The sequence below is a fragment of the Dasypus novemcinctus genome, chromosome 25, assembly GCF_030445035.2.
Source record: "Dasypus novemcinctus isolate mDasNov1 chromosome 25, mDasNov1.1.hap2, whole genome shotgun sequence".
NCBI classification, from domain to species: Eukaryota; Metazoa; Chordata; class Mammalia; order Cingulata; family Dasypodidae; genus Dasypus; species Dasypus novemcinctus.
Window position 1 is genome coordinate 35,359,745 of NC_080697.1, and position 24,846 is coordinate 35,384,590.

Consider the following 24,846-nt stretch of genomic DNA (forward strand, 5'->3'; position numbering starts at 1 on the left):
AAATTTATATCACAATTATACATTTCTTTTACCACAGGTCCGAGTTCTGTTTTCAAAAGGCCCCTTCATTGCCATTTTTGCAAGTGATCCACATATTATTATAAAGGCAATTAACCAGAACCTTAATAGTGTGCTTCGTGATTCAAATATAAATGGGCATGACTATATGCGCAATATAGTACATTTGCCAGTTTTCCTTAATAGTCGTGGACTAAGCAATGCAAGAAAATTTCTTGTAACTTCAGCAACTAATGGGGACATTCCATGTTCAGATACTACAGGTAAAGATCAAATTTCCTAATCATATATATATATGATGATGACTTTACTTTTTCCTTGAAAAATATTTTTGGTATTTGACTATTCTAAATATAATATGTGGAATTTTAGTGGTAATTGGTGTTCTTTTCATAAATTCTTTAAGGTATACAAGAAGATGGTGACAGAAGAGTTTCACAAAACAGCCTTGGGGAGATGACAAAACTTGGTAGCAAGACAGCTCTCAATAGACGGGTAAGATGCCATTTGTTGTGAGACAAATGTTTGTATTGCTGTTAAGAAAATAAAAATTAAAGTGATGCCATTTAAATAACCTTTTATCAATATTGTACTAAGTTCTTCAAATAAATTTTATTACTAATTTCCTTTCAATTTCAGGTTGTTTTTTAGGGAATGTCTAAACCTAGAGCTATAACTGTAGGTTGTATGTGAGTTCCTATCCTCTGCAAACCAGTTCTCAACTCTAACTTCATGTTAGAATCACCTTGAGAGCCTTAAAATGTATCTCCCACCCCCTACACACATACAAACTATGTCCAAGTGCTACCTTAGACGAACTGAATCAAGATCTCTAGTAGTAAGGTTCTAAAGCACCCAAGTCATTTCCTCCAGGGTTGAGAATCTCTGTGTTCATTACTAGTCAGGTTCAGATTATTCCCATTGCAGCCATAGCTGTAGGGGATAAAGAAATTTGTAGTGTGAGGAAAACTCCTTCTTTTCTTTTCTGGTTGCCCTTTCTCCTTCCCTAATGTTTGTGAGGTGTGTACTCTTATTTCTTTACCTTCATAGTGATACTGTGACCTTCTCAAGCACTTTAGTTGTCCCTATCTATCCTAACTGTGGGAACCCTCCTTTTTTGGATTAGAACAAGGAAGTATTATAAAAATTGGATGATGTCCACTTGGAGTTAAGTTATGATGATAGTACCACTTGAAAGCAATTAAGGTGGATTAGCATTGGCTTTGTTTTTTTTCTAGTTTGCTACCATTAAATTTGGAAATAAAACGTTTTTAATGTATTAAGTGGGAAGTGGATGTGGCTCAAGTGATTGGGCTCCCAACTACCATATGGGGGGGGGGTCCCGGTTTTGATTCCTGGGGCCTCATGGTGAAGGTGAGCTGGCCCGCGCTGCACAGAGCTGGCCCATGCCACGGAGAGCTGGCTCATGCCACAGTGAGCTGGCCTGCGCCATGAGCTGATGCAACAGAAAAGAGACACAGAGGAAAGACAGTGATCAAGGAATTGAATGCCTCTCTCCCATGTCGGGGGTCCTGGTGCCTCCTAAAGAGTAGATGAGAAGAGAAGATGAGCAGACACAGAAAGAATGCACAGCAAGTGGACAGAGAGAGCAGGCAGCAATTGCAGGTGGCAAGGGGCAGGGGGGTGGCGGGGCAAGGATAAATAAATAACTCTTTAAAAAAAAAGTCTTAAGTGACAGTTTGACATTTTTATTTCATGCCTCTACCCTAAACAAGTATGGATGCAAAATTAATATAATGAGGGACAAAATACTAGGTAATTGATAGCACTAAATTAATAAAGTATGGTTTAGCATTTCAGATTTCTATCCTTGAGTGCCTGGATGCTTGGACTCCTATGGTGGAATCCACCACTCACTTGTATCATGACTTGAGATGAGAATACCTTTATTATATCATCTTCCTTTTATTAGATAGAACCTCCACCCAACCTGAACCCAGGGAAGTATCTTTAGTTTTTATGGAAATTTGGTGGTAGTTAGAGTAGCTATGATTTTTGTCACACGCTTTCAGGTGATTTGAAAATTAAAATACCGCATCCTTAAAATGAGACAAGGGATTATTTGCTTTATTATTTCAGGATTCCTGTAAATACTGAACTCCCATAAGAGTTTGAAATACACAATTCTGTTTACTTATAATTTTAAAGGCATTGATCTTTCTCTGATTGTACAACTATAAATCAAAATACATCTGAATCAAAACCATAGCTTTTGATGTAGCTGCTAATATTACTTTATAATTATTAAATATTCTGCCCTAGGGAATAATACTTTCTGTTACTTTATAATCTTTCTCGTTGACTAAAAATTTGGATTCTTCTTTGTTGTAGTAAACTTATATTAACTTCTCAAAAAGCGTTAGGTTCTCAGGTATGAAATACGAGTTCATTCTCATTTATAATACACTGTTTCAGGATACTTACCGAAGAAGACAGATGCAACGGACAATTACTCGACAGATGTCCTTTGATCTTACAAAACTGTTGGTTACTGAAGACTGGTTCAGTGACATAAGTCCTCAGACCATGAGAAGATTACTTAATATTGTTTCTGTGACAGGTAACTTTGTTTCTTCTTGTCTTATGGCAGATAAACTTTGACATTAGAAAAGCAACTTTGACATTATTTCAGAAACATGTATTTGTATGTTTGCATTGCTAAATATCACTTTTATTTGTATTGTTTCTAATGACACCAAAAATCAGTGATCAGTTGTACATTATTATTTTAAAACTTAATGAATTTAAAAATGTATTATTTGGGTAAGTCCAACGAACCAGAGAGTAGGTATTGCAACTCTGCTGAGGCTCAGGGTCCAGCTTGCACATGGACAGTCCAGAGATTTAAGTCTCCTGAGCATACACAAACCAACCTAGTGCCAACCACAGGTTGAGTAAAAGTGACAAAAGAGTCATGTGAGGGGAGGTTACATCTGAGTCTGACTCCATCACACTCAGGGGAACAAATTCCAAAATAGGGCCCACTGGCAAGGCACTGAACTCCAGAGCCATCTGTCATGGCTGTAGGACCTGTGTATCCATAGCCCTCAGGAGCACCACTACCTGGGGTTGTATCTACTTTGGCTGTCTCTGAGATCCTGCTGAGATGTGCATAAGTGCAACCCCTCTGATGACCTCTCGACTCATTTTGAAGTCTCTTAGCCACCGTATAAACTCATTTGTCTTTACCATTTCCCCCTTTTATTCAAGGTCTTTTTCTAGTGGCATCATCAGCTGGTGCTTGGTAGTAATCCCTCGGTGCCAGGGATGCTCATCCCCAGGAGTCATGTCCCACATTGGGGGAAGGTAATGCATTTACATGCTGGGTTTGACTTAGAGAGCGGCCACATTTGAGCAACAGGGAGGCTCTCAGGAGGTAACTCTTAGGCACCCTGCAGCTGTAGGCCTAGTTATAATTTGAAGCACACAGGCTCATTTTTTCTCTTTGTATAACTGTGTATAATTAACTTGCAGTTTAAAATGTTGCAGTTCATTTTATATGCTGCTATTCTATTTTAGTTTTCAAATGATATTTTAGATACAAATATTTGGCAATAAAATCATGTCCTACTGACATCGTCTAATCAAAAGCCCTAAGTTCATTCTATTAAGTAAACTTAAAGCCTTTGAATTTAATACAGTCAAAGGGTATCACACACAGAGGGACAGGCCAGTTTACAAACATAATCTCTCTCTCTTTTTGATTCACAAAAACAATTTCAAACTGCCCCATTCCACCCTCTGAATTCCAAAAAGACATTACATTCTTTAAAAAAAAATGTTAAATCCTTTTGAGTAGCAATGTTAAGTTCAAAGATCACATCACAGTTTTAGAAATAGTTTGTCTTGGGGCAAAGGCCTCTCTGGTTGTAGATCTGTGAAACTTACAGAACAATTTATCTGCTTCCGGTATACAAAGGGACGGACATGGGATAAATATTTGCATTACTATAAATTTGTCAGCCAAAGGGGTGCTGTTGCAAAGTACCAGAAATCTGTTGACTTTTATAAAGGATATTTATTTGGGATAGAAGCTTACAGTTACCAGGCCATAAAGCGTAAGTTACTTCCCTCACCAAAGTCTGTTGCTACGTCTTGGAGCAAGATGGCTGCTGATGTCTGCAAGGGTTCAGGCTCCCTCTTCCTCTCTTGGGTCTGTGGTCCCAGCTTCTTCCATTATCATCTGTAGGCTAAGATAAGTCTAGTCTCTCTCCCAGGGCTCCTTCCTCTCTGGGCTCAGCAGCTCTGTTCTTGCCACAAGGTCAGCTGTAGACTATCAGGCGAATGACTCATCCCTCTTCCCAGGGCCTCTGCCATGTCTAATGATTCTGCTTCTCTGTATTTACTTTCCAGGCTCCAGCTCAAAACTTAACTAATTCCTCTGCTCTGCCATGTAGTTTTCTACACATACATCCTACTGATATGGCCTTAATCATAATTTAATCAAGTAAAAGTGAAACCTTTGAATCTAATACAGTATAATATGCCCAGAGGAAAAGACCAGTTCACAAACATAATCCAATATCTATTTTTGGAATTTATAAATAATATCAAACTGCTACAATTACCATAAGGAGATTTTGGGAGGGAAACATGAGTCACTGGTCCCCAACAGTCTGAAAACCTGTGAGTCATACTCCATTAGATTTCAAATTCTGAGAGTCATTCTTAAAATGATGGTTTCTTTTCCTTGGGGCCACACAGGGGCCCACCCTTTCCATAGGCTTGCCTAATGGCCATTTTCTTGCTTCCATCCTCATCAAGCATCTGCGTGGTGACCAAGCTCAGACCTCACCCTCCAGGAACGTTTGGGTGATGGTCACACTTTATCTAGTCTCTGGGGGAGAGCCTCAACTCCATTAGTACAGTGAGGTGGCAGCAACATAATCCCTAATCTCTAGCATACAGGCCTAATCTCCTCAGAACAGTGAGGTGGTGACCTGGCCTTCCCTAATCTGTGGGGATAGGCCCATCTCTCTTAGAGTACTGGGGTGTCAACCTCACTGTCCCCAATCTGCAGGGAACAGGCACACCCCTCTCAAAGCAGTCAGGTGGTGACCTCACTCTCCCAATTCATAGGGAACGTGCGCCACGCTCTATGTAGCCTGGGATGGCAAAACTCCCTGAACAGTAGGCTGGAACATCTACCCTGTCCATACACATGGATGGGGTTCCTTTCGTGGCCCAAGGAGATGTCTTAATTCCAGACCTCAGCTTCCATGGTTTTCCTCTTAAAGATGTTTTCCCTTCCATCTCTCCCCTCTCTGTTTCTTTTAGTTTAGGCTGACCATGGTTTTGTTTATACAGATCTCACAAAGAGTTCGTTGGGTTAGCCTGCAGGAAGCAGGGATCCAAGTCATCAGACAATATAACTTTTCACAAGTTCTTCTTGGATAACTGCATTTTCAATCCTGACTTACAAGTTCCAAGTTTAATTAATTCCTCAAATGGGACATTGTTATATGGGGGCTTGATTTCCAGAGGTGTGGAATTTCTGAAATCAGTTTCTGGTTTCTTTGTGCCCAACAATTCAGTTCTCACCTTATCTCTTTCCTCTAATATTTTGCTATAAGCTGCAAAGAGAAGCCAGGCTGCGTTTTCCACACTTAGTTTGAAAATCTCCTTGGCTAAATGTCCAAGCTTGTAATTTTCAAATTCTGCCTTCCATACAACACCAGGAGTTAGTTTTTCTAAGTTGTCTGCAACTTTAAAACATGGATTATCTTTCCTCTGGGTTCCAATAATAGTTTCATCATTTCCTTCTAAGGCCCCATCAAAAGTCTCTTTAGTGTCTTTATTCCTACCAACAGTCTCTTCAAAGCAATCTAGACCTTTTCTATCAAGCATCTCACAATTCCAAGAAAAAATATCCCTTACCATTTATAAAACCATTCAAGCATTTTTGGTAATTGCATCAGACTGTACCAGATTCTGTATTAGTCTACCAAAAGGAGTGCTGATGCAAAGTACCAGAAATCTGTTGGCTTTTAAAGAGGATATTTATTTGGGGTAAAGCTTACAATTACAAGGCCCTAAAGAGTCCAACTCAAGGTTGCTCTCTTACCAAAGTCAGTTGTCATGTATTGAAGTAAGATGATTGTTGATCTCTACCAGGTCTCTCTTTCTTCCTCTTCAGGCAGTGTGGGCTTCCAACTTCTTCCCAAACTCAAACTGGCATAGGGTTTGTCTCTCATGGCTTCTCAGCTGCTCAGCTGCTCTGTTCTCTTCAGCTGCTAACTATCAGGCAAATGCTCATCTCTTCTCCTGTGACTCCAGGATCAAAGCTGACAAAGTTCTTTCCTCTTCCAAGACATTACAAAGTTCTCTTGTCTCGCATCTGTGGAGCTCTCTCTTCCTCCGTGTGTGTCTTCTTGAGTGAGTGTCCATTTATATAGGCCCACCAAGGGGGCAGGGACTCAACCCTGAGATACCCTACTGACATGTTCAAATCAAAGGCCCTAAATTGATTATATGAAGTACACTTAAAACTTTTGAATTTAGTACAGTCAAAGGGAACTACATCCAGAGAAAGAGGCCAGTTTACAAACATCATCTTTTTTCGGGGGCGGGGTTCACAAAAATAATCTCAAACTGCCACACCTGTATTCCCCAAAGTTCTTATTTTGGGGATCAAGGCCATTCTTATGAGATGAAAATTAGTGTATATATATATATTGATTGCTGTAATCTTCTGTTTTAGTTTCCTTGGTTACTCAAGCAAATATCATGCAATGGGTTGGCTGAAATGGTGGGAATTTATTGATTCACAGTTTTGAGGCCAGGAGAAATCCAAATCACGTCCTCATCAAGGCAGTGCTTTCTTCCTGAAGATGTATTCTGGGACTGACGGCCCACAATCCTTGGTCTTTGGCTCATCTGTCACATGGCAGTGTACATGGTGGCTTCTCCCCGCCTCTCCCTTATCTTTTGGGTTCCAAAGAATTTCAGCTTCTGGCTGCTCCCTCTGTGGCTTTCTCTCTGTCTGAATTTCATTCTGCATATAAAGGACTCCAGTAATAGGATTAAGACCCTTTGATTGTTGTTGGACCACACCTTAACTGAAGTAAGCTCAATAAGTTCATAATTCTAATAGATTAAATTTTTCTGGAGTACATAGCTCCAGACTACCACACCTTCCAAATAAACTGTTTCCAATTTAGTTCTAAGAGTTTTTTAGCAATTTTTTTTCATGCTTAAAAGTTCTAGAAGAAATCCATTGTCACTTTTGCAAGAATATTTTAATTCCTTGCTTCTACTTCTAGTTTCCTATTTTCTTTTGAACTTTTAGTTCTAACTCTACCCTATGTTAAATTAGCTACATTTCCTCTCATTACAATTTGTAATTAATTCATTGTGTACTCTTTTGCTTGGTTTTTCTTCTTCACTAAAATTTAAGCTTTATAAAGGTTGAAACCATATCTATTTTGTGAAGCATTTTATACCCAGCATTAATGTGTCATTAATTGTGATACCACGTTAGGATTTCATAATTCTCATATTTCTGACCGTGGCTTACTAGAATGGCAGTTAAAGATCCTGTCACCAATTTAGAATACCAGATTCTATTTTCCAGTGAAAAGAGGATCCAGTAATGATTATGAAGTTTGCCTGTATAAGCAAATTTTCTGAGGAAATGAAGGTATGGGAATGTAAAAAGAATCAGTTGCGGGGTGGATTATATATAAAATCTTTTAGTAGTAGGGAAAGGGATATTTCATGTTTGAACAGAAACAGATATCTTTAGATATATACTAAACTGATAATGCTGATGTGAAATTACAATTTTATAATTAAAAAGCAGTGATAGGAAAGCAGCTGTGGCTCATCGATTGGGCTCCCATCTACCATATGGGAAGCCCTGGGTTTGCATCCCAGGGTCTCCTTGTGAAGGCAAGCTGGCCCACGTCGGCAAAGAGCTGACAGCCCGCACTGGCAGAGAGCTGGTGCAGCAAGATGATGCAACAAAGGGAGACACACAGACACAGAAGAACGTGCAGCGAATGGACACAGATAGGAGACAGCAAGCAAGCCACAAGGAGGGGAGTTAAAAAAAAAAAGCAGTGATATCAGCTGTTGAGAATTCCAGCCTATTCAAGGGAAACTGGTGATGCAGAGAGACAAAGCATCCTTTCTTAAAGTTTGAAGATTAACAGTGTTTACATGTAAATGTGCACAGTGGTAGAACAGAGTTAAAGTCCTCAAAAAACTCCATAATGGGCAGGGGTTTAAAGCATATATAAATAACAAATTTCAGGAATATAACTCACTTGGTAGGTTCCTTACAAAGGCAGCTCTTGGTACCTAAAAGCCAAAGAATGGACCAGCATATGTGCATCTGTTTAAGGCCCATCAATAGGATCTTAGCAGACATTTCTTTAGAGGATGGAGAGCCCTCATGGGTGAATTGATGTTCTATTGTATGATTGCATACAGCATCTAGGCAGTGTCTGACTGTAAAATTGGAAAGATTTTTGCCTGCATGTAGTCAGATTGGTGTGCAACACCAATGGCAAATCACAGACAAAAATATTACTTTAGAATTAAACGGAATTGTGTTTAAGCTCTAGAAGCTTTACAGTACAATTGTTTTGGATTATAGAAGCCATATAAATATTGGGTTTGAATTTATAGTATAAATGGCAAAATCTAAAGATTTAAAGTTAAATTATTTGTGAATATACTAAAAGTTTTTCTTAATATAGTATTAAACATGTATAAATTTTTTAATGTTTTTGTCTTCCTTAAAGGTCGATTACTGAGAGCCAATCAGATTAATTTTAACTGGGATAGGCTGGCTAGCTGGATCAACCTTACTGAACAGTGGCCTTACCGAACTTCATGGCTCATATTATATTTGGAAGAGACTGAAGGTGTTCCAGATCAAATGACATTAAAAACCATCTATGAAAGGTACTTTTTTTGAGCTGTTTATATTTAACTGTATCTTTCTGTTGAGTTTACTTTTCAAATACATCTAATGCATCTGAAACAAAATGTATGTATGTATCGAATATACACATCTAGATTTAGTCATTCTCACTAATTTCCATTATAATTTTGGAATTGTATATCACATCATGCAAATTTACAGTCTTATGGGATGTAATCTTCCTTTTTCAGTGTATAATCTATATATTTAAAATGTTTAATTAATAGTTATTGGCTTTATGTATTTATATGTGTGAAATACAAGCACTAAAACATTATTTATTTCCATTTTATTTTTATTTTAACTCTCTTTGTAGGATATTAAGGAGGCTTTGTTTTCCAGATAATTAATGGAGGTATTTTTACAGCTGTCTATCTGGAAAACCTTAGAAATTGTGAACACTGGCTAGAAAACAGTTTTTATTTGCATTAAACAGTAAAGAAATTATTGTTCTTCTTTAGTAATTCATTTGACATACTTTTAAAATTTCTACTTCTGGTAAAGAAAATGATTAAATTTTTTCTTGAAAGACATGCAGTTACAACTCAATGAAAAATTAGGTAGGTAAATTTTTAAACCTGGCCAGTTTGTCAGATTCACAAAGTTATAACCCTTATTGTTTACCAGATATCCTTGAAGGTTTCAATTGCTGATCTAGGCTGTCTCTTAGAAAAAAGATAATAAAAGGGAACTTACACTATTTTATAAAATTGGATATAATTGAAACAACTATTTTAAAAAACAAATGAAATATTAAATCTAGTAAAATATTTAGTATGAAGTTCATATATTAAAACTTTTAAGACTTCAAATAATTTTTCTTCCCTTAAGGTATTGTCAGCATATGTTTTTCTTTATCTTCCAATGCCCATTTTTCACAGACATGTTTTATTAATGTTTTCTGGAATTGTAGAGGATTGCTATAGTATTAGATTATAGATTTGGCCTCTTCTGGGTTCTGCAGTGTTTAATTTATGCTATGAAATCAGTTCTTTAAAGCATGTGTGCTCTGTCAAGTAGGTGTTCCAGTAGGTGCAGTGATACATAATTACCTTAGGCCTATGGCAAAGTGGCAGTGAATTGCATCCATTCTTTGATATTTTAGGAATCTGCATTGTAATATGAGATACATGATTGGTTTGTCCCTCTGCTGTGTAATAAAATATTGTTTTATTTCACAAATTTTATCTCATACTGTAGGTGCTATGTAATTATCAAGGGTTGCTAGATGAACACAGTCATTATTAAGCAGTTAAAACCTAATTTTTGAAAAGTTTTAACTGCTTGATTATAATTCATACTAATATAATAGTATTTAGTTTTCACATGTATGTATGTATATACAGATCACCATTTAACATAGAAGGTAGTCATTTTTTAAAAAAAATTTATTATTATTTTTATTTATTTCTCTCTCCTTCCCCCTGCCAAGTTGTCTGCTTTCTGTGTCCATTCACTGTGTGTTTTTCTGTGACTGCTTCTACCCTTATCAGCGGCGCCGGGAATCTGTGTCTCTTTTTGTTGGGTCATCTTGCTGCGTCAGTTCTCCGTGTGTGCGGTGCCATTCTTGGACAGGCTGCGCTTTGTTTCACACTGGGTGGCTCTCCTTATAGGGTGCACTCCTTGCACGGGGGACACCCCCGCGTGGCTGGACACTCCTTGCACACATCAGCACTGTGCGTGGGCCAGCTCCATACAAGTCAAGGAGGCCCGGGGTTTGAACCGTGGACCTCCCATGTGGTAGGCAGACGCCCTATCCGTTGGGCCAAGTCCCCTTCCCCAAGAAGGTAGTCCTTTTGTACTCCTCTTTTATTCTTGAACAATTTATTGTCGTTATTATTTGTATGTATTATTTAAACTTTTTAAAGCTATAAAGCTGTCATAAATATTTTTTAAATTGACATTTTGTAATGAAATTTAGTATTTAATTGTCATTTGTATGTTCTCCATTTCTATTTAGAATACTACAAGATAGTATGTTTAAGATTTATGGTATTTATATAAATTATTTATTTGCTTTAGTAACTACCTATTAAGCAGACAACACTATAATGTATTGTTTTCTGCAATTTATCTTTCTTAATGAGAATATCAGCTTTCCCTTTTTAAAATAAACTGTTAGTTGTCACCTTTTTTAGTCTTCTTTCTCTCTCTCTTTCTTTTTAATGGTAATGGAGCTGGGAAATGAGCGTGGGACCACGTATGTGGGAAGCTGGTGCTCAACCACTGAGCCAAGGTTCCACTGAGTTGGTTTTTTCATTTGTTTGTTTATTTGTTTTTAGGAGGCACCAGGGACCCAGCCTGGGAGCTCCAAACATGGCAAGCAGGTGCTAAACTGCTTGAGCCGCTTCTGCTTCTCTCATTTTTTCAAAAACAATAAATAGTCCATGCAAATATCTGATTTGGTATGCAAAACATGCCTCAGAGAAGGACTCAGTTTCTTCAACTTCCTTTAATTGAATATAATGAGTGGAAGTAGACAGTGTCCCAACATTATGATCAATATCTTGTTCCTGGAGTCCCAGAAACTAGGTTCCCTACATGTTTTTCTGTGAATATAGGATGGGTAGGGGTGAGAGAAAGTCTGTATCCCCTGGAGATAAAAGCAGGAGAGATATTAAAGTAAACAGAAGGTTTAAAAATCCCTCAAAAAATTCATATTTCAGTTCAATCTCAAAAATATATTAAGCATCTACTGTTTGGAGGTCCTGCTGCTAGGGACTGGGGATCATTAAATAATAGTGAACAAATTACATATATGCTACTTTGCTATTCCATACTCCCATTTATAGTAATTTATTCTGAATATATACCTCCACAAATACAAAACAACATATGCACAAGGTTATTCATTGCAAAATTATTTGTAATAGCATGATTTAAATGCATATTTATAGGAACACTAGTTAAATAAAGTGTGGTATATCTCCCATAGTGGAATATTTTGTAGCTGAATGAAAGTATTATTAAATGAAAAACAAAAAGTGTAAAAACAGTATAAAATATGCTATCATTTATTTACAAAAGGAGAAATAAGAGCATCTATATATAAATATAGAGATAAGTATTCTTTTTGTAAAAAGTAATATAAGAAGGGTAAACCAGAAACTAATGAAAATATAGAGTATTTAAGGATAGGTAGATAAGATAAGATTAGGCATGAGATGTCTATGAATGTACCTCTTTAAAAATATAGTTTTAACTTTTAAATCCTATTCAAAAGTAAAATTTTAAAGGATGGGAAAAAAAGTACAACCTAACATTGAATACAAACATAAATAAGTGATCCTAATCATGTGAAATTTGTAACATTGTCACACAGAGAAAATTAATTCAAGTGACTTTGAACCCAGTACTCTGACACTTTATTCTTAGTGGAATACATTCTGAGGACAAAATTAACTGCAAAGGAATCCTGAGGTTTGCTTAGTAGGTTTATTATTGGTAGTGGGTATTGTTATAATTCTGATAAAGCTCTTTTGAATTTATCATTGGATACAGTAAAAGAAAGAATGAATAAATATTTTGGGGAACCGGTGCTTTCATTATGGGAGAAGGGATGTACAAATATTGAATAGAAGAAATTGAGGAAGAACATAATGGTATTAGATTGGATTTGGAAGAATATGAATTGATCATCTTAAATGATATTTTTCCTAGCTTTGTCCACAGAAGGGGCCTAGAAGCAATGATACTCCAGAATATTGAGCACATCTAGACCCTACATCTTGGTTTCTAAGTATCAGAATGTTAGTATTTTAAGGACTCAATTCTATATGTCAGAAAACCAAATTAGCCACTTCAGATCCTATAGGAAATAAGGTAATCAATGAGGTCAAGAATGATTAGAAACTGTAACTCTTGGTTTAATGAGTTATTCAGGTGAAAAGATAGGTATTTAAGACAATCCTTAATCACGATGTCTAGTTTCTTTGAAGAAAATTGATCTGCATATTGTTAAACTGTATAGAAAATGAACATGTACATATGAAATTGACCTTTTACTGTATCATTGGGCAGTACTTTTAATTAGAAAGCATTAGTTTTGGGGGCTTGTGTTTAATTTTTTTGCTGGCATTTACCCTTTTAAAAAAGGGTAAAAAGTAATTTAATTTCATTTTAGACATTATCATTTGAATATAACATTTCTTCTTAAAACCATACCTCTTCTTTTCTTAAAGAAGCTAAGATGAGTGTTATAGGCCTAAAATTGCTTCCCTTGAGTTTTATTTATCCACTATAGTTAATTTTTTTCATTTAACATGCATTTAGTGTGACTTTTTACTTTGGGTCAAGGCGTATATAGTTGCTCTTTGTACTTTTATGTGTTGTGGGGGTTGGCCATGGAGGTAGTGGCAAATGTGAAATTGTAGGTCTGAAAATATGCTATGCCATTGAGGAACATAATATTTTTTACTTAATTTTTTTATTAAGATATTTTCAAACTTAAAAAGCTGCACAAATAAAATACAAAGAACACCCACATACCCTTTAAGTTCATTTAATGTTCATATTTTAACTTATTTGCCTTATTTATGCTTACATTGTATCCTGCATTCTCACTCTTTCTTTCTTTCAATAAATTATAGAAATACACACATAATTTTTTTTCTAAACCATTTGCGAGTAAATTACATATAGCGTGGTCCTTTGCCTCCAAATACTTGGGTGTACAGGAACTTTTATCTGAATGAGGGTACAGTTTGAAATAACTAGAGGAAAGTAAAAATGCATTGGCTGTAAGTAAAAATGCAATGACTTAAACAATTAAACAAGCTTTATTACTGTCAGGCTATAAAACATCGTTTTCTGGATAATAGAAAACTTTTAAGGTTAAAACTATGATTCTTTGCTGATAAAAAAAAAAATTGTTCTACCTTTCCACTCTAATTTTAGTCAGCATTTGAGTCTTACACCTTCCCAGTGTCCAAGGAAATTTTGAAAAAATGCATGTTTCTTAAAAATTAAAATATATCTTTCAAATAAAAGAGAAAATATTACATATATTTTAAAGATGGTGATAATTATTAACTCTCCTCCCAGACCCTGCTTATGAAAGAGAATATTTGACAAAGAAACATTTTTTTGAAGGGGAAAGAAGTATTTTGCATTGTGTAATAAAAATAACTTAAGAGTAGGTTTTTGTATGGGAATATTTTATGTAAGTAAATACAGAATGTGATATATTGGCAATGTAATAAGATGATATAAACTTTGTTTTGCCATTAAATCAACCCTTTATTTTAGACTTCAGCACTTGACTGGTCTGTCATCCATGAGTGTGTTGGATACAGAGTGACTTTGAGATGCCTTTTTACTTTCTTTTCTTTTTTCAAGAAATAGATATATCTTATGTGCCTACAAATATTTACAGAGATTATTTTATAGCTAGTCTAAGGAAGAGAAAAAGATGTGTTGGAGAATTCATAAACATAAAATAATTAAATATATTAAGATGATTTGGAATCATAGGAAGACAATTTGACCAGCATATTGAAAAATATGATAGATAATGGACTATGCTAGAATAAGTTAGATAACTGTGCTTCTACTTAACCATAGTTGAGTTCTTTGATGTTATTGCTTGTCATTTGAATAATAAAAAGTTTTATTTACAGCCGACAAAAGGCAGTAGGATATAATTGATATTCATTTATTTTATTAAAGGAATCTGATTTAGTAAAAACAGTCAGAAAATAGTATTTTTAACACTAGTAGTAAAATTTATTTTTTTATCCATAAAAAGCCTCATTTATTTTTATAGAGATTTGATGACACATCTGCTTGCTTTATTCAGCTGAAAAAGAAAATGTTGGTTCTTGGTGTTTGGTAAAATTGCTTTGTTAAATTATTTTCTAAATTGTTCAACTTTTAACAAATGACATTTGATACTAACACTGGAAAGCAATTTCAGCTAATTAAGTAGATCTCTCCATAAACCGTTGGAACATTAAGATGACATACTGTTCATTCAAGATTATTTTAATTGGTACAATTATTGTAATTTTGTTGCAATTATGTGTTGAGCTAAAAGCTTTTGTCTAGATCATTTCAGGATTTTTTTTGTTAACACATTTCGTAAGAAGAAAGGGAGTAAAATAAAAATTGAAGATAAAAATTTTCTACTTTTTATTACAGCTTTTTAGATATCTATTGAAATATTTTAGTATAAAAGTCTATTTCTGATATTTTTCAGTAAGCCTTTTAAGCAATGATAGAAGTTTTTAAAAGATAAATTCAGATAATCTTTTGGAAGATAATGCTTTAAATTTCTATTTTGACATGGCTCTAGCAGCCTTTTACTCATGATGATATGGTCAGAATAATTTAGTGATAAAAATAAAACATACTTTATTTTGGTACTCTTTTGATTTTTTAAAACAATTAGATTAGTTTTGAGGGAGCTTCAGAATAGTACCATTTTATACTTCAGTGAAATGAGCTATTTGCTTGATTAGATTTTATAGACATCTGATTTATAACCTTTATCCTAAATTTAAAGTTTTTAAATAATTCAAATAACAGTATTTCTGTACTTTAAGACATTTTTCATGATAAAACATATTTTATGATAAATATTCCTGATATTCAGCTAAAGTTTTCATAAGCTTTATCTTATAACTTGTAGTCCTCTCATGCCTCCCTTAGCTCTGCCTGACCTCTTTCCTCTTTCCTTCATGTTCTGGTCGATTATTAAGCTCCTCCATCATTTTGCCCAGATTATGCACAGGCTTTTGTGTGTGTACTTAGTTATGATTTTAAATAGCATGAAAAATTGGACAATAGTTATTTTTGATTTGTGAAGAAGTCATGTCATCTATGTATTAATGATTTTTCTCTTAATTTAGGTTTTGAAATACTAGAAATAGTATGTTTATTCCAAACATTGTGTCATGCCTGCTCTTTTGGTGTTTTGTTTTGTTTTGGTTTTTGGTTTTTTTTTATGAGGTACCGGGTATTGAATCTGGGACCTCATAAATGTGAATCAACCATTCAACCACTGAGCTACTCCTGCCCCCTTTTAGTGTTTTTTGAATACAGTTGAGAATCTTAATGAAATTCTGTCTTCTTGATATGCTATTTTGGTAGTATCATTCAAAATTTATTAAATTACTATTTTGTGTATAATTATTTTTCCATTTTTATTCCCCAAACACACTTACCTTTAATGTGTATATAATGTAAATACTTTATTCAGAGGCTCAATATTTTTATCAGTGTCTTTATCCTTTTTAAGAAATAGACTCATATTCTTTGCAAAATCACAAAATAATTCTCCATATAGGAGAGGGAACTAAGCAGGTTTGTACTGGAAAAAAAGATTATATAATCTAAAACAGAATCACATTTTACTTGGATAACAATAAATAACACTAGTATATTTGTCAAATTTAATGTGAAGAGTAAGCCTGCAAGCTATGAACAAAGATGTCTGTAATCTGGTGTAATATTGACAGTTAAATGTATTGTCCTGCCTTTTTGTATTGTTTATTTCTATTCATTACCTTTCTGGAAATTAAGTGGAAAATTCCAATTCCTAAAGATAACAAAAGTGAAGGGCAGAATTTTATATATTTATTTATAAATAATTTGAAAATCATACCTACTTTCATTGTTGGGGAATAAAATGGTTAAACTAAATACATTTAACTATTTTTGAGTGTGTCTATATATTTTGCTAGTAGTAAACAGAAAGGTGTGAGAGAAATTAGAGGAAAGCTTAAAATTCATTCACTTTTTCAGAAAATAGTTGTTGAGCGCCTATTATGGAGAAGGCACTGTTCTGTTACACACACAAATGAGACAAAGATCCCTGCCTGGAGAAGCTTACATTCTAGCAGAGTAACATATAAACAATATATATAATAAGTAATTATACAGTATGTTAGAAAGTGACAAGGCTGTGTAAATATTGAAAAGTAAAACACAGATCAGGAGTAGTAAAGTTTCTGCAGTAAATAAGGTGGGCCAGGTAGTCTCATTGAGAAGGTGAGAGTTGAGCCAGAACTTGAAAGAGGTTAGAGAATTAGCCAAGCAGATATCTAGGGAAAAAGTTTCCAGGCAGAGGGAACGGTTTGGGCAAAGATCCTAAGGCCAAAGAGTGCCTGGAATGTTTGAGGAATAGCAACACACAAGGGAGCTGGTGTGGCTAAAGGGAATTCACTGAGGGAAAGTGGGTAGGATTTGAGATTTTTGGGGGTGCAGTTCATGTCCAGCTTTCTGAAGACTATTGTGGGGACTTTAGCTTTTACTCTAAGTAAAATGGAAACCCGTTGGAGGGTTTTGAAAAAACGGTGCCCATTAATCTGATGCTCTAAGTGCCTATTGTTTGATTGCATCAGTAGTAGTGCATCAGTAGTGGCCTGAGTTGGGGAAGCCTGTTGAGCAAGTTTTGAGAATCTTCTGCTGGGAAAGGGATAGCAATCAACCTGGGTAAACAGAAAGTTGTGCAGAAAGTAAGGAATTATCCCACAGTAAAGATGAAATGAGTGATAAGAGAATGGCACATAATGGCACTCCATGAATAAGAGTGAGCTAAGAAATAAATAATCTTATCTATGGTCTTGTATTGTGTATTGAAAGAAAATTAATGTGTTATTCTAAACATAGGTAAGAACTATTGGACTAACTTCTTTATGTATTTCTCCTGTGTTAATAGTTTCTTATGGTAATTCTATATTTTCTTTTACAACTATGAATTTGTAGTTTACTTTTTGGATCATTTTAAAAATTGCCTTCTCTCCTTTGAACTTGCTGACTGCACACTCTGCCCCTCCTGATATTTAATCCCCTGGCTGTGAGTGAATGAAAGATGATTTTCATTGCATTGAGGACTGATGGGTGTAGGAAGATATCTCAGGTGGGAAAGTAACTAATGAGTTATAGTTTATATCTAGAGTAATTAGAGTAATTAGAATGATTTCGATTTAGGGGTAGTATAAAATGGAAAAGAATGGTCTTTGCATATTGAATTAGGGTTTAAGGAATAAAGGGAAATAATTGGCCAGAATTCTGTATATACAGAAACCAGGATCATACTGGAGTACTGGAGTTCTCTGGCACCATCTCATACATTTTCCCTCTTCTTACCTTTCTACATGCATTTCTCTGGGCCATCCTCCCTTCTCTTCTACCTATTCTTTTGGTCTCATCTTAAATGCCACTAACTCAGGTAACCTTTTGTAACCAGGCTTATCCCACTCCCCAAGATCTCATTAGATGTGTTCATTATATACTGGTATGCTATTCTATAGCACTTACCATAGTCATCCTTCTATAATTGCGCTTTCCTTGTATTTGTTTCCTGAACTAGCCTATAAACTGTAGACTATTGCTTCCTTAAACATTGTTAAATTCTTTGTGTCTAGCCAAGTGCTTGGCATAGAGTAAGCAGTAGTGGGCATTTATAAAAGAGTAAAGAAATATGACAAATGACTTTTGGATTAAGGAAGGCATCTTAAAAAAATATTGTCCGTACAGACACTTCATTCTTTGGTTCTAAGTATAGATAAAATGTTTCTTTGTTATTATATCAGTATATCCCTCTGTCAAGCACATAATAAGTTTACAGGACATATAGATTGAATAATGATTACATCTCAGTGAATACTTAGTAGTTTCTGCCTTTTGTCAGGTGACACTGAAATCAAAGCATTGTTTTCATAGGCATTTCCTTATAACTTTAAGTTAAACTACATTTCTAAGATGTCTTACATGTCCTTTTATGAGTGCCATGATTTGGTGGTGTTGCTTCATGCCAGCACACTTTTAAACAGATCTCTCTGAATTAGGTTCCTCTTACAAGCTGTTGTCAGTATTGTTTTAAAAGACTGTATGACTTAATTGACTTCATTTTTATTATGCTAAAATATTTTGTGTTCATTTGTAAAACAAATACTTACAGAATCTATTACATGCTGGGCACATGCTAATAAAACTAAGCGATAATATTACTTGAACTCTCAAAATGTACCATGCATTGGATTAAGTACTTTACCTAGATTATTTGATTTAATATTCATAATAACCCTAGGAGGCAAAAAAAAGTTTCACCTAAGACCACACAGCTATAACGGATTGAGCTTTCCCAGGCCCACTCTTGAAGCCCTTTTTAACTCCACAGTCAGGCAGTGAGAGTGGAAATATACGGAAAAAGATCACTAAACTGATTTTAGTTTTATTTCCAGATATATTTTATTCAAATTTTCCATGGTAGACCTATGTATATTTAGAATAATTATGTATCACTGAGAATGTTACAGCAGTTAAACATTTTTCTGGAGGATTAATTTCTTTTCAATTAAAAAATCCAAACTTCTTAGCAACTTATGTAAAGCCCAAATTAATGGTTATTCAGTTCTCATTGTCTCTAGAACTGCAGAAAATTTGGTATGGAAAGCTTCAAAAAATTAGTTTTGATATTTAGCATTTAAACATCTGGTGCATCTTTTTGTTTAAGCCTTTATACCATTTTTGTTTGCACTAAACGGCAGTGATTTTTTGTAGGTAGCTTTTTCAATAGCTTTTCTTTTGCTTTTAATAGGGTAAAATTTATGTTTAAAGTATTTCTCAGTGTTAAACACATGATGCCATTTTTGGTGTTTTATACTAATGTAGAAAGAAGAAAGAATTTTAAATGCTTAAAAGTTGTGCGTTCCTAACTTCAATATGAAAAATCCAAATATATTAACTAAGGCTATTTGGAAATATATAGCAAAGTCAATTTCTCTAAAATAATATATATATGTTTTTAATATGTAAAACAAAAAGTATTACCTATACAGGTTCACAGATTATTGCATAATACAATAAGAGGATTATGTGTGCTTACATTTTTTAACAAATCTGATTACTGAAGGATTTAAGTTTGCTCAACACATTAAGTACGCCTTTAGAGATGAGGAAGCTCATTTTTTTATATTTTTTTCCATAAAGGTTTGTGGTTTTGGAATTTCAAATCAAAGTATTTTAAGACTTCAAAATAGAAAATAACGTATGTACAACAAAAATGTTAGTTCCTTAAAATGCTAAGAGAATGTGTTGTGGAGACTTTAAAAACCATGTTGCCAGTGGCCTTCCTTAGTAATATCCGAGAAGTCCACTAGATGGTAGTATTTCACTAGAAACATTAGTAGCACTTTCAGTCCAAGAAATAAGATCTGTATTTTGCTTCCACCTTTTCATAGCAGAAAAAGAAATAAAAAACTGAGTTTATTGACTCTTTTAAACCTCTTAAGGTTGAATTTCCATTCTTGTTTTTTTAAGTGCCCTAGCAGGACATTTGTGAGCACTAAGCATCATGAACATAGGCAATTAATAGTTAAATGATTATGTGACATCGTTTTTATTAAATTTAGTAGTACCTTTTCCTTCTAAAAGTCTTTTAAATTAGCTTTTGGAGAAAAGGTAGGTATGAAAAAAGAGAAGCTTTTAAAAATCTGTTTACAAATTTGTATTTAGATTTTAAAATGCTAAAATCTTAACATTGTAAACTTGATTTCTATACTATTAAACATTAAATCTTTTAAGGTAAGTTGTATAATAAAGGTTTTGTTTTAATCTGAGGCATATTTATAGACTTATTTTGAGTTCAAAGCCATCACTATGCCTGTTATTCAGAGTTTTGCTGAATAGCATTAGCTTCCAGTGTATGTTTAATGTGATAGTTTATTACTTAAAGGTAATATTTACATTGATTACATCTCTTACTGCTTGGTAGTACCTCATAAAATTATTAGTGTTGGCTAAAATAACTGTGAAAAAAATTTTTAATTTTTTAAAAATTATTTCTCTCCCCTTCCCCACCTCCTCCCCCCCCCCCCCAAGTGTTTTCTGCTTTCTGTGTCCATTCACTGTGTGTTCTTCTGTCTGCTTGTATTCTTGTCAGTGGCACCTGGAATCTGTCTTGTTTTGTTGTGTCATCTTGCTGCATCAGCTCTCCATGTGTACGGTGCCATTCTTGGGCAGACTGCACTTTTTCACGCTGGATGCCTCTCCTTATGGGGCACACTCCTTGCATGTGGGGCTCCCTATGTGGGGGACACCCCCACGTGGCATGGCATTCCTTGTGCACATCATCACTGTGCATGGGCCAGCTCATTACACGGGTCAGGAGGCCCTGGGTTTGAACCTTGGACCTCCCATGTGGTAGGTGGATGCCCTATCTGTTGGGCCAGATCTGCTTCCCTGAAAATGTGATATCATTTACTTTCATTAGGATATTTTAAAAATATAGTATAAACTTGAGGCAAAATAATGGGCTTTGCTTTTTTTTTTTAAATTTATTTATTTATTTCTCTCCCCTTCCCCCTCTCTCCCCCAGTTGTCTGTTCTCTGTGTCCGTTTGCTGCATCTTCTTCTTTGTCCGCTTCTCTTGTTGTCAGCGGCATGTGAATCTGTGTTTCTTTTTTTGTTGTGTCATCTTGTTGTGTCAGCTCTCCATATGTGAGGCACCATTCCTGGGCAGGCTGCACTTTCTTTTGCACTGGGTGGCTCTCCTTACAGGGTGCACTCCTTGCGTGTGGGGTTCCCCTACGCGGGGGCACTCCTGTGTGGCACGGCACTCCTTGTGTGCGTCAGCACTGCACATGGGCCAGCTCCACACAGATCAAGGAGGCCTGGGGTTTGTACCGCAGACCTCACATATGGTAGACGGATGCCCTAACCCCTGGGCCGAGTACGCCACCAGGCTTTGCTTTTTTTTAATGATAGATACTATTTTCATATTGAGTCAGTTGTAAGTTATTTTGCCTCTCTTCTCTTTACTGAAATCTTCTCTCCTAACCCTAGCTTGAAATTATTGTTTTTTATCTGAATTCCTATATCTAATCATTTGCATCATGCAACTGTAGTATAATATTTTTCAGACTTTTTCTTCTTGGTGGAAACCTTTTTGCAAATGAAATCCTATGCAGAATTCCAATATATAAAGCATCATTAATATAAATTAATTGCTTCAAATGATAACATTTACCAACAAATTCAATACAGAAAAATGACTGGCTCCAAAGAATATTAAAATTTAAATAAAGATTGTGGGTGATTATTACAATCTTACATTGGTTTAAACATCTATTTGTTTCTCAGTTTACTTTTGGTATTTTAATACCAAGAAAATCCTAAATCATAATTAGATGCAAATGTTACCAATTTTAAACAATGGCAGGATGTTTTTGATTAATCTGATCTAGAAACTTGAAAGAAGATTCAGAATTTTGTTTCATAGGTGAAATCACCAAAAACATTATATGATTATAAGAAATCAGGTTTCTTATAATAATATGATTTGTTGAGTGCTCCTTCTCTGAATAGGTCCTACAACAGTCTATAACGTGATAAATCAAGTCATATGTTGTAAGTTATTGTTGCTACTGTTATTACACTGTGCACAGAGCAAGAGCCAAGCAGAACTTGAATTCAGGCTTGTGGGGTGTACTAGTGTACTCACGTAATTTCATGAACAGAAAAATACTGGCTTGGATTTTGGGGGAAAAAAAAGATGAAGGTATTTAAATATGTGCATAAAGATGGAAGAGAAGCTTCATTTCAAGGTCTGCAAAAAACCTGATCTAAACAAAATACCAGATGACCTGGCAGCATAGGTTTATAAGTTGGTCTTCTTCAGTATGTTAAAACTCATAATAAAGCAGCATTTCTTTTTATTATATTTTTAAGGAGTTCAAAGTCATTTAAATAATTAATTTAAACATTTTGAGCTCTCTATGTGGTATATAGTTTGAAACTGATGCGGTGAGTAGAACACAGGCATTTGCATCAGGCAGACCTAGGTTTCAGCTCTGCCACTTTAATCTTAGATGATATTGAGACAGTTGCTGTGCCTATTTAAATCTTTATACCTTCTTTTTAAAAATTGAAATAATACCTCATGAGAGATTTTGAGATTTAAATTAGATAATCTGGGTAGAACGTCTGGCCCATGGAATGGTCAATAGTAGGTTTTCAACAAATGTTAGTTAACTTTTTTCCCTCTCTCGATTCTTTATAACTTTTAAATGTATTTTTTTTCTTTTAGATGATAAGATCATATAAGATAAGTTATACAGAGCCACCAAATGTACCTTCCTTAGAGTATTTTACATAATACACAAGAATGATAGTAATGACTTAACAGTATTGTAGTTGAACTTAAGCAGATAACTCTTTACCTTCCTCGTTTGTTGGTCCTTTCTCATCTCTGTAGTTACTAAAATTGCTGTCTTAAAGCCAATAGGAGTTATGTTTCAGGTATCTTATTTTTTAACGTCAAAAACAAAGGAAGCTCTGACATGGAAGAGCATCTTTGCTTAGGTCAGTGCTTTTCTTCATTGCTCAGAGAGGAAATAGCATCTACGTGCATGCAGGGGTAACAGGAAGCCTCTATAGGGCCATAGATGGGATCTTAGAAATCTATTTCTGCTCCTTTGAAATAAGGAAATTCAAGTCTACAGAGGTTAAATAACTTTCCCCAAAGCACATACAGTTAACAAGTATCAGCTTCTTAAATTCATTTTGTCTTTCAATTCTATATATAGCCAAATTGCATTTTATACAGGCATTATATTCCTAGAAATCACTGCTTTTATCAAAACTCCATTTAATGCAAAGCATGGAAAAATGTAAATGTATAATAAATGTATAATAGCTTCAAAGGGAGATTTTTTAGACTTTGGTTACACTAAATTTCCTAGTCAGTTGAATACACTGGCAGACGGAATCATTGTTTCTTTTTTAATGTGAATGCTTTCATATTAAAATAATTCAGTGTTTTTTTCTTATTTAAAAAAAGTGGGATTTTTGTGGTCATAAAATTTTTCTTCCTATTATATCTATTCCTAGTTTATTTTTCACTTTCTGACCATATTTGTTATTCACACACAAAACAATAAGCAAGAACAAATGAAACACATGGAAAAGATACTGCCAGCAGTGCTGATTTATAATCCAGAAAAGTGACTATATTAGTCAGTCAAAGAGGTGATGCAAAGTACCAGAAATCTGTTGGTTTTTATAAAGGGTATCTATTTGGGGTAGAAGCCTACAGTTACAAGGCCCTAAAGAGTCCAACTCAAGGTCCCATAAGAGGTACTTTCTTACCCAAGTCAGTTGCCACATATTGAAGTAAAATGGTGGGCCTGATCTCTCCTTCCTTCTTCTTATGGCTCCATGGGCCCACCTTCTTCTAATCTCAGACGTAGGCTGGCATAGGGTTTGGTTTTTCTCCAGGCTTCCTCAGCTCAGCTGCTCTGTTCTCTTCAGCCATAAACTGTCAGGCAAATAGCTCATCTCTCTTTCTGAGGCCTCAGGATCAAAGTTCTCTCTTCTGCCATGACTATGGAACTCTCTTTCTTCCCTGTAGACTTCTTCTTCTTGAGTGAGTGTCCATTTACATAGCCCACCAAGGGGGCGGGGACTTAAACTGATTTACACCCTCCTGATGTGGTTGAATCAAAGCCCTAATCTTAATATAATTTAATCAAGGATATCTCAGCTGAATCTAATACAGTCAGAGAGTATCATGCCCAGAGGAACAGACCAGTTTACAAACATAATCTCCCTTTTTGGAATTCATAAATAATCTCAAACTGCCACAGTGACCCTAGCTTGGAAATGAGGGAGATGTGTCACATGAGGTATATGTGGGTACAGCAGTCTCTCTGCTACCAAAGACAAATTCTTTGCTGAAGCCTAGCTTCAGATATATAAATTGTGTATATAATGATACTCTCCTGAGCTTGCATATTGAAAATTTTTTATACTTTAAGTGACATGCCCACATGTTTCCTCCATTAGTATAAAGTAACCTTGGATCCTAATTTTTTGGTCAAATAGATCATCTTGGAAATACACACCCTTAGGTATATATGTAGAGTGAACTCTTC

The 24,846-nt window shown here is 35.1% G+C and overlaps 1 protein-coding gene across 37 annotated transcripts in view; it reads left to right on the plus strand.

The window, feature by feature from the left end:
• Positions 1–24,846, plus strand: part of KIDINS220 (kinase D interacting substrate 220) — a 122,975-nt gene that overhangs the window by 60,549 nt on the left and 37,580 nt on the right. For all 37 annotated transcript variants that reach the window (XM_058287923.2, XM_058287920.2, XM_058287917.2 and 34 more), the window contains exons 19-22: positions 38–281; positions 425–513; positions 2,455–2,599; positions 8,787–8,949. In XM_058287923.2, coding sequence (XP_058143906.1) covers positions 38–281; positions 425–513; positions 2,455–2,599; positions 8,787–8,949 — 641 coding nt within the window. The remainder of the gene's footprint in view (positions 1–37; positions 282–424; positions 514–2,454; positions 2,600–8,786; positions 8,950–24,846) is intronic.